General features: G+C 45.4%; 2 protein-coding genes across 6 annotated transcripts in view; one reads left to right on the top strand and one right to left on the bottom strand.

The window, feature by feature from the left end:
- Positions 1-14,122, top strand: part of Dock2 (dedicator of cyto-kinesis 2) — a 557,091-nt gene that overhangs the window by 355,293 nt on the left and 187,676 nt on the right. The window lies entirely within an intron of this gene.
- Positions 5,971-14,122, bottom strand: part of Insyn2b (inhibitory synaptic factor family member 2B) — a 107,821-nt gene continuing 99,669 nt past the window's right edge. For 2 of the 3 annotated variants that reach the window (XM_006514763.4, XM_030246194.1), the window contains one exon: positions 5,971-8,894. In XM_006514763.4, the coding sequence (XP_006514826.1) occupies positions 8,708-8,894 (187 nt within the window). In that variant the 3' untranslated portion in view covers positions 5,971-8,707. The remainder of the gene's footprint in view (positions 8,895-14,122) is intronic. The other variant, NM_001025382.2, reaches the window with a different exon arrangement.

The raw sequence follows: 14,122 nt of genomic DNA, 5'->3' as shown, positions 1-14,122 counted from the left end.
CATAGTTCTCTCAAGGCCTGAGGAGCCCATTTAATGGCTTTGGTCCCTTAGTTCCTTTGTTTGCAAAGCATCAGCCTTAACAAATAGCAGGCCCTTGAGAAGCAAGAACTGGGTGGTGGTGGTTGCTGATGCTGTTGCTGATGCTGTTGTTGTTGTTGTTGTTGTTGTTGTTGTTGTTGTTATTGTTCTCCTTCTCCTCCTCCTCCTCTTCCTCCTCCTCTTCCTCCTCTTCCTCCTCCTCTTCCTCTTCTTCTTCCTCCTTCTTCTTTTAAATTACATTATTTATATCTTGTGTGTGTATGTGTACATACATATGATCATGCAGTCACAGAACAACTTGCAGGTGTCTATTTCTCCCACTGTGTGTTCCTGAGATCCAGATGGTTAGACTTGGTCACAAGCCCCATTAAGCACTAAACCATCTTGCTGGTCCTTTGTTGTTGTTGTTGTTGTTGTTGTTGTTATCTTTCATGTTCAAGTCCTTTTTCCTGACTTGACATGATGACAGGATCAGAAGATTTCATGGCCCTTTGTTGGGATGTTCAGTGAACATTAAGATGCAGGGTGTGTCTGTCAGCTTTGCATTACTATAACAAAGTACCTAAAGCAGGCTAGTTATAAAATAGCAAAGGTTTAAACTGTCCATATGGTGGAGACTCTAGAGCCCAGCCCCTCTCTTCTTTCACTCATTACATGAAGATCTAAGGGCTCTGGTGATACCGGATGCCACAGCAAGTGGCCATATACCAAGCTAGAAAACAGAGAAAGAGGTGGCACCAAACTCCCCGGCCTTTATAGCAATCCTCTCCCACACTATTAAGGAGCCCATAAGAACTACTTGCTAATGGCTTATCCCCTAAGGATGACTCCCCATGGAGAAAGAACAGACCACTGGAACCACTGTAATGAAAGAGGCATGAGCCTCAGGTCCCTGTTGTCCCCACTAGGACACAGCTCTTCTTGAGTTACTTGAAGGAATTAATTCTGTCAAGTGGCCCTTCACAATCAAACCCACCTTTCTAGACTTGTTGTCAGATTCATCCAGGGCACCCATTTGTCTTTAAGTGGCATCCACCAGGGCTTTCTCCAATAAACAATCATGTTCAGTGACTCAGTGCGTAGGAAGGGCGGTAGGAACAGGACAGCAGGGAAGTCATCAGGGGGCTGAGGTCTGGGAAGGAGAAGTCCAGTTCTCAGCAGACCCCATGGCCTCCCAGAGGCCAGACCCAGGCACTAACCCCATTCAGCATTTCCCGAGTTCGGTGCACTCAGGAATTGCAGATTTCTTGAGTTTCATTTCTTTTTTTCTGAAATAACTTCACTTTCTTTTTATGATCAAAAAAAAAAAAAAATCCTCAAGCACCATTTCTTTAAAAATAGGAATTACAGAGAAAACCCGCTTCCTGAAGCCTCTTCCTGCGTGTGTTCTTACCTTCTAAACGTCATTTGAAGCCAGGAGAGCCCAGGGCTTTATTTGAAAGATGGGGGGAAGGCGGCAGCAGGCAGGATCTGACCTTGGCCCCTAGTTTTTCTTCTCCATGGCCACATTTTCTCCTCATTCAACTCAGCAGAACTTACACTGCAATATGTGGTCTTTCACATGACATAGGATGCCTGTGGAGGCTCCCAGGGATGGAGTGACAACTCCTGTCTCCAAGGACACTGCTTCCTAGTGGAGAGGAACATGAGAGATTGATGAAAGAAATCCCAATGTAATGTGAAAAACCGGCATCCTGTGCAGTGCCGTGGGCACTCAGGATGGAGTGACCAACAGGGACCAGGGATAGGAGCGAAAGAGAAAGTCGCAAAGAGAAGACCATGTTTAATTTGGTGTTTGCTGTTGTCATAGGTGTTTCAAGGGACCTGGCTCCCAATTTTGGCAGACCTTAAAAGATCCCTATCCCCCAACACCCCCTTCCCACTCTCCATATCTTCTGCTTTGACAAATGGCTCCTCTCTCCTGCCTCCATTCATTCGGTTGAAAAGTGGCACTTGTCGTAAATACCTTGTAGGAAATGCTTGAGGAGTAAATGGGAGGGAGCAGACAAGTGCTGGTCATTACCACTGTCAGGTGGAGGAAACAGAGAGCTCATGATTACTGTGTCGTTGTCGTTGTTGTTTGGTTTTGATTTTGATTTGCCATGGAGCCTCACTTTGTAGCCCAGACTGGTTTTGAACTTGTTGTCTTCCTGCCTTGGTCTCAGAGATGCTGAGATTCCAGGCTTCTGCTGAAATCATCACTTATTAACAGTATATTGTGAACCCCAACTTTTATCCTCCCTCAGAGTACAAATTATTCCCCGTGAAAGATGGGTGATGGATGGTGTTCCGGGCAGTAGTGAACGAAGATTCGCCCACAGGTACTTAATACCCTCTGACTTCTCAAGAGATGATGAGATAGGAAAGGAGCTAGCAAGAGGTTGAGGTTAGGGTGTAAATGTTAGCTTGGAGACCTGTTATGAGCCTTGTTTGCTATGGAAGTGAGCATCTGCGCTCTGGGGTAGTGGTGATGCGTACAATTACAGACACAAATCGGGGATGATTTAGCCAACTATGTACCTCAAAAGGCTCCCTCAAGGAGTTTACTACACAGTGGGGGGAAGGGCAGGATGATGGACAGAGTCCCAGCAGGATTTACACCTTCATCTTCAGATCAAAGTGGTTTGACATCCAGGTAGAGTGACCTCTGCTCACTTCGGGGGCGCGGTGGGGGGAGGGGGAGGGATGTGTGTGGGGTGGGAAACGCCCTCATTAGACCACACAGTCTGTGAGGTCAGGTCTTCAAGTGCATTTTCACAGTGTCCTTGGCCACAGGCATGGCACAGAGAAGATCCTCTGTAAGTATTCTGTAAGTGACCCCTGGGCTGAGGTTCATCTACCTGTTGTCAGACCCTGGGGTACCTGTTAGTGGAGGAAGTCAGGGCCAGCACTCTGAATTTATAAACATTGATGCTTTGAGTTACATTTTGATTTTACTCTTTAATTCTCGTCTCAACTATTAAAGAGATAATATTTTGTATTTGAAAAAAAATTGCAAACAGAGAACAATGACTTGCAGCCCCAAGATCCTTCTGTCATCTGTATCTGATCTCTACCTGGGATGAGGTAGGGATCAGTTACTCGATGGGCACAATTGCAAGGCTGTGGGCATCACTCTGGAGTCCAGTGGTTGAAATGCCACAGCTGGTTTGGTGTAGGAGATGGAGGGCTGCTTCTTAGCGTAACCAGATTGAGTGTGCTACCTGGGCACCCAGGCTGCTGTGACAGGTAGAGGTCACTGGCCTAGCTAATGGTCTAAAAAAATGTATATTCAGGTTCTGTCAGGGAGAAAGTAATGGGTTTTATCTGAATGAAATTTAATATACTTATGGATTCTGAAAAAATTTGAAAGCCTTTCATGATAATAAAGCCTTTATTTGTTTGGGAGCAAATAATCCTTTGGTGTGATGTTATTGTCTTTCCACTTTAATCATGGTTGAAGCCAAGGCAAAACGCTTTGCCTAAAATGTTCCTTGAGTAGACGGCCTCTGTCTGTTTTAAATTGCATTGTGTCTGAAATGGACTAGGTCACATGTAATAAATGCTGGCATTTTAATAGAAACATTACAGCAAAAATAGTTAACAATCTGCTTTAATTTCAAAACTCATTTTCTCTCTCACACTGTTGGGCAGTATCTTGGTCAAATGTGCAGAATGCATTGGGATTTAATTATGATGGCAATTTATTCTGAAGCAAGGTTAAGTGAGGCTGTCAATAAGGTGCAGGGTGAGGACAGTTGTGTCCTGGTGTTCCTAAGTCCTGAAAGCCTGGCCAACCATGAAAGAGTTGAAAGCTTGGGCACCGTTCCTTCCAGGGGTGCAGATACAGAGGCTGGGTGCCAGCAGTGTGCCATTCCTTATGAATGCCCTGCCAGTAAGAAGGGGAAAAGCCAGGGGCAGGGTGTGTTCAGAGTTAGTAACTCCTTCACTGGATCCAATTTACTAATTAACTAATTTAACAATTTACTAATTAACTTACTCCTTCAACATTTAAGCCCCAGTGCAGTGAGTGCAGGGCATATACAGGCTACTGGCAATAAGTAGGATTACCACCCCAGGAAGACTATACAGACAAGTACATCCACTAAAGAGTGACAAAGATATGTTCAAGGACAGCTATGTCATAGACTTTGAGGACAAGGTCCCTGATGTAAGTAAATGATTAAGAAGGACATCTGGTGTGGTTTGTGGTCATGGTGGCAGCTGGATGGCATTATGTGTTGCTAGAAACTGGGCACGGAGGGATGTAGTGAGTATGTTCTAGGAAGAGAGAAGGGTTCCCTCGCAGACCCTATTGTGGTGGGCAATAAGGTGCCTGCCATGAGGAAGTTCTCTGACATGGAGGAGAATCCAGCTGTATGGTGTCTGAAGGTGCATCTTCTTTTTGTGGGTTAAGGGCTCCACAGAAAGCAAAAAGAGATGGTGTAGTTGTGAAACTTTGAGATTAGGAGATATTACATGGACACTAGGTATTTAGGCTGTCAGTCAGTTTCAGGGAGATGGGAGAAAATTGAGGTGGAAAGTACTCAGACGGGCGATTATGATCACTACGTTGGCCAAACATGGACTGTAGCAAAGCGTCGGTGCTGAGTCTGGAGGTGTGTTCCAGCCCTCTCCTGTTCAATGGGAGTAGCAATCATAAAACATCTCTGTGGCTTGAAACTGAAAAGCAGAGACATTTTTAGCATTCAGCAAGTTGCCTGGACTGACCTTAAAGTTAGATCCTTTTCACGTGAAGATGATGCTCAGCTGACCACAGTAAGAATGGACTTCAAGTCCACCCTGAGTGGTGGCTGGAGTTGGTCAGCTCCTCACACACTGTGCTGGTGCTTCTAGGACCCATTTCCAAAGTTCTAATAGCCTTGGGCAAATCGTCTGTTTATACCTCATGTTGAGTACGGAAGAGCCTTTTGCACTGGGAATTTAATGCCATACTACAACAGTCTTCTTTCCCCCCACAATGCTGCACTAAGCATTATTGGTCAACGTGTACCTCTGAACCACAGAGCACGCATTATTTAACATACATTGTCCTGCTAGCTAAGGGATTTATAAGTCAGAGTGAGTTGGCTTCTGGCCTTGAGATGATCTTAAACCTGCATCTGACACCAAGCGTGGTCTCACAGAAGCTCTTGTTTCTCCCTGTTTCCTTCAATGAGCAAAGGAAGGAATGTGTATTTCCTGGGTGCCTGTTGTGTTTTCTCCACTATGTTCAGAGCTCCCTTCAGTTAACTGCCAGATGTCCTCTTAGGATCAGGGGTTTCTGGTTCATAAGACCCTAGCTAAGAAGCTCAGACAATGGGGTGACTAATGGGTCACTTTGCTTTCCTTACCTCTAAGAGGGGGAGGCCCAGCCTCCTGACAGAAAGGAGACCTCAGTGACATCGCAGCTCAAACTCTGACTCACGCCTGGGGGGAGTTCTTTACAATTCTCTCCCTCTGACTAGTCGAAGAGAAAGTGAGTTTGGTATTAACATGCCATTAGAACACATTTGCAAATATCTTTTCCACAAAGGAACTGGGCTCAGAGTTAGATCCCTCAACCTTCAAAAGCAGGAGCTCATTTGGATCTAAGTAAACTATTTATCTCATGTTCGAATTTTGGAACGAGATACTAATTTTCCCAGTATTGATGACACAAGGATGTCTTTTAAGGAAAACTGTTCATCAGAGAGTAATTAAAAAGAAATATGAACCAAGCTAGTCAGGTGTCGGTGTACAAAGTTGAACCATGGATGAGTTGTGTGCCCTCTTGAAAGCAGCTGGGAATGGTTCCTTGGTACAGGTTACCTCCCGTGATTGGTGTCACAGACATTTCTGGATCTATTCCTCTTTATAAACAAATGAGTTAAGTATTATAACTGTCTTTGCCTTTGGGGCTGCTAAATTTCACAACTTAACTCAACCCAAGCTAATAACTGAGTCTTAAGACCTAGGAAAAATACTTAAGTTTATTGCAAAAGATAATATCCCATTTAAAACAGTTTAGAAATTTACAAAACCTTACAGTGATACATTGTCTTCAAGAAGGCGCTCTACAGATGAGCTGGCATTAAGTTCCAGGGATACTGAGTGTTTTAACTATAGAGGGAGCAGATAAAATAAACCCCTGCAATTTAAACAGACCCATCAGTCCTTACTCCTTCCATTTCATAAAAGTAATTTTTGCTAAATGAATCTCTTTCCATAAAACCATATAACCTCGAGTACAACATTTCTGTAGAATATCATATTACATACTATTTTACAAAGAAGCATTGCTACTCAACACGAGTAACAGACTATAGAGTTTTGGTATATATGAGTATGTTTTTTATTTAATGTAGTGATGACCCTTTCTGTTCAGAAGGCTGGTGTTTATCAATCCTTTCCCCCCAATACTGATGCTCAGGATTCAATTACCAGAAGGAACCTTCTCTCCAGGTATAGATTAGTGTGGCCTAAGCAGTGCGATGTGGTGTTGTGCTTTGGTATAAAATCACGTGACCTGGGTTGATTTTTCTTTCAGGGAATGGTAACAGTTTTCAGTCCTAATTTAATCTCATTCAGAGTTTATGGAAGATCCCCTAACTTGCCATGTACGTGTAAAGATAAGAGCTACCCCAGATATCTCCTCATTTCTCCAGGCTACCCAGTACAAAGGCTGCAGTTAGCTCTCACAGCTGTGCTCCCCCACTAGTAGGAGGTTGACAGAGCTTAGAAACCAGGAGGCATAGTCATTCTTCTGCCCAGTCAAGAAAGGACACAATTATGCCATCTTCTCCAGGTTAGTGAAAAAGGCTATTCTATTTCCCCGAGTCTCCGAGATCTAAGTGCAAGAATATTTTCATCCCATCCTGATATTCTGGAATATAAATTCATTTGAAATTAGTGTAAGCAGAACAAATTAAGATGGAAGCCCCACTGCAAGATAAAATTATATAAGAGATCCCAAATGAGTTTGCTTTATTGGATTATCCTCTGTAGTGTTTTTTTCCACTGCTGGGGCCAACTGAGAGTTGAGTGTGTGGATACAGAAAGAAAGATCTGTGGCTTTTGGCCAGTGGTAACATATCTAATTGAAATGTGGTTTCTTAAGCATGGCAAGTATATTTATCTTAATTCTAACTTGACATTCTATATTCTGGTCTCACTTTGTGAGTTTAAACATTACACTGGAAACAGAGAGAGAACATCTCAAATGACAGCCCAAGACTTAAATAGTGCAAGCCCAGATTCCTTGCCAAATTTTCCTCACTCTCCCTGAAATAGCTTTTGCACCGCAGCGCTGTGACAAGGGAGGTGAAATTGTTGGAGGTGGTTTGCTCAATTAGCCTCAATTGGCAGTGGGCTTACGCACACCCCACGTACACAGCAGAGACTCACTCAGACACCGGGTCTTTGGCAAGGGGGCGGTTATAAAAGGCTTTCTTTGCTTAAGTGTGGCTCACATTTCTGGCAGTGTCAGTCCAATCACAGGCTGGCAGAACACAGAACTGAATGCAGAGGTATCCAAGCCTTGCCTCCTCTTCAGCCCCAGTAGGTAGCAATTACTTAATCACACTGCTTTGGGAGTTTGCTTGGCATGCAAGCTTGACCGGACATCCATGAGTGGAGGTCTTGTCAACACAACGAGCTAGATCTTAAGAAGCTCAAACTTTGTGGAAGAAGGCGCTTCCATCCTCATTCTCGGTCGTGTTTCTTCCTAGATCAGGTGACCGATACCTGGTCACCAGGAAGGGTAACTGTAGAGTAGCATGTTTGGGCCTATCTACATGGTTGTCACAAGATGCATGGATGAGGAAAAAATGCTATATTGTAGGTAAGCCTTGTTAACGTCACTTGATAAGGTATACCGACATACAAGTTGCTGAGTCTTAAGACCCTTAATGTTACAGGTAAATGAACGCTAACAGGTAAATGACCCTAACGATAAAGCCCCTCTCAATTACCCCCCCCCCCACTGGGTATACAGAGACATATGATAATTAAGCAGCCCCAGAAAGACTACAGCTATGAAAGTCACCTGAGTTCCAGTAACATAGATCACACAACAGGTTTCTAATACCCATGGGCAACCTTACTCTGCCACACCCCATACTTTACAAGAAGACAGCTGCACAGCTGCTGGATTTGAAATCTAACAGCTAGTTGAAAAAGAGAACAACTTAATACAATCAGGGGGACCTGGCATTGTTAGGCTCTGCTCATTTCTGTTGTGCTTTTGGTACGGTAAATCCTAGAACCCTGCCAGCTTATTGTGTGATGTTTTCTAGGATACTTGCTCACAACCCTCCTCTTCCTGCACTGCACAACACAGGCTTATTTCTGTACCTTTGGGGTCGAGGATCTCAGGGTAGGAAGGAAATGCTTGCTGCCAGGGAAGTGGTGGGAGTGCAGTGAGCATTAGCATATGGTGGGAATCTGAGCTTAGCAGATGAGGACGAAGCCTGGCTGTGAGGGACAGGCAGCTCGGTAACAAGTGGCCACGCAAGTGTCCACAAAATCCTCTGCAAGCTGCGGCACACACTCAGGTAAGGTTGGTGAGCAGGTGTCCAGGGGTGTACCGGCTCTGAGGCACTCCTGTCTCACAGGGCAAGGGGATCTCGGCCTGCGCTTTTGCAGAGGATCGGGGATGTCTTGAGGGGATCCCCCATCTCAGGAAGGAATGCAGGAAGCCCCAATCTTCTCATATCCACCAGAAACATTTCTTCTTCACCTTCTTGCTCTTCCGCCGTAAGTCCTGTTTCTCGGGGACCGGGGCTTCTGCTGGGGATTTGGGTGGCGAAGGTGCTTCCTCAGTTGGTTCTGCCTCCTCCAGACTCTGGAGAACCTCATGGAACCTGCCTTCCTGCTGCCGGAAATCATACTCTACACTGGAAGACAGAGAGGAAGGAAGAGGGTAACTTCAAAAGAATACACACTGACTTGAAAATAACACACACCCATTACCCAGAGTACACAAGAGCAGGTCCTTAGGATCAACTACAAAGCCATTAGGGACCAAGGGCCAGGTGGCTTTAGGAGAGTTGAGCCATTTCCCAGACTCTTCCATTTCTCCCCGTTGAATTAAATTACCTTTCACGATACCTCATTTTGTCAAGTAAATCAAGCACAGATCATGTCAGGCATTCAGTAAATATTTGGTCTGGCTTTCCTCTCATCTCTAGCTAGTGATCTTCATTGTTACTATTTTTGTTAAACAGTATACATTTGTTAAACAGTATTCATGAATTCATTAACATGTAAACGATATAAAGGCACACATCACCAAACTGAGCTTAGTTTCCTCATCTGTGAAATGGGAGTAATAATGTCCCCTGAGGCTAATGAAATCAGTATATGTGAAGTAGCTGTAAATGACATGGCCAGAGCAGAGCCTGACACACTGCAATCATTTTGTAAGTGTTAACCCCTACTCCTGCATTAACATTACTGCCACTGATACTTTATGCTCTTTGAAGTGTTATGCTCTTAGGAGTATGTCTTAGAGAGCTTTACATATAAGGCTACCTTCCAGCATTCTTCCATACAGAGAGACTGAAATCCTCTTCTGTCGCTAGATAGCTTCTCCTTTTTCCTATTTCATGTGTGTTTTTGGAGTCCTTAGTATAGAGTGTATTCCATTCATACCATGTTGATTACTACAAAGGTTTCTGAGGTAAACATGAGGTCAGATGGGGCCAAGATGCTCAGAAGCCCTGGGAATGTAGAGTCAGCAAAGAACCTGGACTTAACTGATGTTCCCTCTGCCTCTTTGTGCCTGGAAAAGAGGTAAACATGTCAGGGACTCTTGGCCTTCCTCTCACTCTGATTAGCTTCCCCTGAGCCCAGAGAACTCGGCTAGGAAGACCAGATCCTGCCAGGCAGCTCTGCCCAGCCTGTGTCCTTGACTGCTCACTTCCCTTCCACTTTTAGGTACATTTGAGTGCTAAGTGCTTGTTACCTGTTTTCTCAGAAAGTCCACAGCTAGCATGAGAGTGTAGAAAATGGCAGAAATAACAACCATAAGAGCAGAGCGTGCCCCTTGTTTAGCCGGAGGCAAGGGATGGGGATAAAACACAGTGTAAGGAAGACAAAAGCCACCACGTCGTTCTGGATGAGGCATGACTGGCAGAGTCCTTTATGCCCAGCAAGAGCCGAAAATCAGCCATCATTAAAAGACCACCTGCCCTTGCCTGTGATACCCATGTCACTTCCCAGAGCTTCAGATCAGAGTTAGTGCTGCTGTGGAAGTAAGTCACAGTTGTCACATGTGAGAAAGGAAACTCCAAATGCCGCATTGTCCCGGGCGTTCTGAAATGGAAGAGACAGAAGGGCAGAGTGGCCTGGCGTGTAGCCGGCAGGAGGAAGGATCAATAACCTTCAGCCAGGGTCTTCTCTCCTTTTTGGACATCTTTTCCCTTTCTGTTCCTCTCTGGTTCTCTCTACAGGGACATAATCCTGGCAGGGTGACCTACATAATGGATGAAACACAGATTGTGTTTTTGAAAGCAAAGCTCTAGAGTGCATCAACTGCAAGTCACTCCCCTATTCTCAAGCATTAGAGTGGTACCCCGCTGAAGAAGTATGTTCCCTACTCCCAGGATCACAGGCAAGTGTAGAAAACAGGTGCACGTTCAATACACAACACAGATTCGGCGCCACATGTTCGCCCAGACATTCAACCAAGATTGATTAAATATTGACCATGTGCCAGATCCTGCTCTAGATGCTGAGAAAGGAATGGCAGCTAGATTAAAAGTCTGGCCAGCTAGCACTGCCATTGCTTGACCAGTGGCTTTGTGTCCTTAGTAAATGATATCCCACATCATCAGCAATTTGAGACCTTGTAGCCAAAGCCAGTGGTTTGCTAGCTCATTGGGCACAGGTATCCATACCCACACCTTGAGTCCCATTCTTCCACGGTTGCCAAGTATTGCACCCTAGTTTGTCTCGAGGGATGGAGGAGCCATCTGTCAGCATCCCTTGGACCTCCTTCTTCCCAGAGGAAACTGGGGAGTTGGATCCAGAGGCTGGGAACGGTCACCCCAGGCAACCTCTGCATTGCACCAAGGAAGGAATTTATAGTAGTAAGTTGCAAACTCTCATTCTCCGCCCCTGTCACTGGAGGCATGCATGCTTGGTTTGGTTGGTAGGGAACAGCCATATCATATTCACAGTTCTTTTAGATCCTTAATAGCCTTGCCTTACCTACTGTGACAGAAAATTATCTTCATGATAGAGTACAAGATAGGGCCAAAGCAAATGAGTAATCCCTGCTCATGCTAAGAGTGCCTGCTGCCTGGTATAGAATATCCCATCCACCCACCCTCCCATTCTCCCACCCATACACCCACCCTCCCACCTACTTACCCACCTGCTCACCTGCTCACCCATCCATCCACTCATCCACCCATGTACCCAGCCAGCCAGACAGACAGACAGCCACCCACTCTAGTGCTAAATTCCAGTGACATGGCTAAACAGACTGAGACATAATCCCTGTGGAGCTCGCTTCCCAGAATTTAAGGCACGTGATCCAAGTATGCTTCTCACCTCTCACATAGCCCCTTTTCCAGGTCTCTGTCCATGCTATCTAATCACACATACATCACTGGCTGCTTCTTTCTCCTTCTGTGTGGAGTTTCTGACTGCCTAATCCAAAGCAAACTAGCAATAATGAACTGCCTGCATTTCCCAAGATTCACAAATATCTCCAAACCTATTAGAAGTTATGTTTCTGAGTGAGTCTATCGTGTGCCCAGAACTGGCAGGCCCAGGAAGCAAAGAGCCAGAAAGCAGAATGCAAACTCTGACTTCTCTGCTGGACTTGAGTCGCTGCCCATCCCAGAGGCTAGAGCCAAAGGCTTTTGAGTTGAGTGCTCCTGGTTGACCTTGGGTAACTCTCTTTGTCCCCCAGGATTCAGCTCTATGTAGGAGTCATAATAATAACCTAGCCGGGTGGCCATGCTAATACTAGGCTGTAACAGGTGTGATTACACTCTGCGGGACCCGGTCGCTGCCCCCTCTGCTCTTCTTCACTGAGAGCTTTGCCTTCCTCTCTTACGGACAAATGCCTCTCAGCTCCTCATCGGCACCTCCAGTGCTTCAGACATTGTACACCTTGCCCACAGCCTTGCTCTTCACTCCTTCCCTCGTGTACATTCAGGGAAGAATGCATCGTTATGTTTCTATGGAAACACAGCAGGGTTCTATTATAATCACTAGGATTTAGGGAGCTGCCCCTCCCCCATGTGTCTGCCCCCACTGGTCTTGACAGTTTAAGGGGATTGAAAGTGACTTTCTTTTCAAGGCCAAGCAAATAGCAGAGTATTGAGAAGTGTGTGTGCTTTGGAAAGAAATTGATTAATGTTTTTTAGGCCAAAGCAATTTATTAACATAAAGGAAAATTGTCACTTTTCTTCTTATTCACCCTTTGACAAACTACTGTTTAGTTTAGAGAGGAGAGGGGAGGACATTTTGCTTTGGTGGCAGCTGTCTTATAGATGGGGAGGGGCCGTGTCCTGCCTCCCTCACATGCCTTTCATCTCAAGGCTGAGTAGACAAGAAGGGATGACAGCCCCTAGATTGTGTTCATCAACTTTCTGAAAAGAGGAATAAACGTGCAACACATTGGTTGTAAATTCTGGGCACACATCCCTTCTTTGAGGCTTGGGTCCTGGGTCTGAGTAGAACACTAATACACTTGACTGCACCCTCTTTCTGTCCTTCCTCTTGTCTGTCTGTCCCTTATTGCCATACCATCATCCACCATTTCTGCTCCCTACATTCCATGTAGACTCCTAAAAAGAGAGCTAAGCACTGACAATCTAGTTTGGGCAGAATCCAGTGAGGAAAAACTATTAGGCAAGAAGTTGTTACAGTGTTGCATCCAGAATGAGAAGCACTGTGATAACCCGGATCTGTCAGAATGTGTGAAGGCCATCCTCTGGGGGTGTATGAGGTCAGGAATGCTGGGTTCCTGGGGAGCCTTAGTGCCCTTGACATCCAACGATGCATCCCAGAATGCTGCCTCAGTGAAATAGTAAAATAAAATGTTGTGGGACAGAGAACTAATCTAGCTTCCATCACCATGGTGAATGTAAAGCAGAAAAATATTCTAAGTCAGGCGTGGGGACACACGCCTTTAATCCCAGCACTCGGGAGGCAGAGGCAGGCGGATTTCTGAGTTTGAGGCCAGCCTGGTCTACAAAGCGAGTTCCAGGACAGCCAGAGCTTTACAGAGAAACCCTGTCTCAAAAAACAAAACAAAACAAAAACAAAAGAAAGAAAGAAAAGAAAGGGAAAGGGAAAGGGAAAGGGAAAGGGAAAAAGGGAAAGGGGAAGGGGAAGGGGGAGGGGGAGAGGGAGGGGAGGGGGAGAGGGAGGGGGAGGGGGAGAGGGAGAGGGAGGGGGAGGGGGAGAGGGAGAGGGAGGGGGAGGGGGAGGGGGAGGGGGAGAGGGAGAGGGAGAGGGAGAGGGAGAGGGAGAGGGAGAGGGAGAGGGAGAGGGAGAGGGAGAGGGAGAGGGAGAGGGAGAGGGAGAGGGAGAGAGAAGAGAAGAGAAGAGAAGAGAAGAGAAGAGAAGAGAAGAGAAGAGAAGAGAAAAGAGAAAACATTCTAGAAAGCAGAGCAGAGGGAGCCCTGTGCCATGGCTTACCACAGTTGAAGTTACAGTAAGGAAAAGAGATGGCTTCATAGGTAATTACACACATGGTTTCTATAAAGGACCTGAGTTCAGTTCCCAGACAGGGCAACTCACAACCACCTATATAACTTCAACTCCAGAGGATCCAGCGCCCTCTTCTGGCAGCCAGGGGCATCAGCACTCATGTGCACATACTCCCTACACAGAAACACACACATAATTAAAATAAATATTTGAAAAACTATAAGCTCATGACCAGACAACATCTCCAGGCTCTTGTGATCTTGGCTAGGTAAGCAGAAATTGGGTAAACCAAAATGAAATACAGTGTTCAAAAGAGTGAGCTTCATTCTCGGATTAAATATTCAAAAATCAGACACAGAGATTTATAGAACCAAATACAGAAAGGAGTAAGAGCTGGGCAGAGGCTCCTGACTTTATAGAACATCTTTAGCTTTGTAAAACTTCTGGTAAT

The sequence above is a fragment of the Mus musculus genome, chromosome 11, assembly GCF_000001635.26.
Source record: "Mus musculus strain C57BL/6J chromosome 11, GRCm38.p6 C57BL/6J".
NCBI classification, from domain to species: Eukaryota; Metazoa; Chordata; class Mammalia; order Rodentia; family Muridae; genus Mus; species Mus musculus.
The sequence above is the reverse complement of the archived record's forward strand: the minus strand, read 5'-3'. Positions and strand labels throughout refer to the sequence as shown.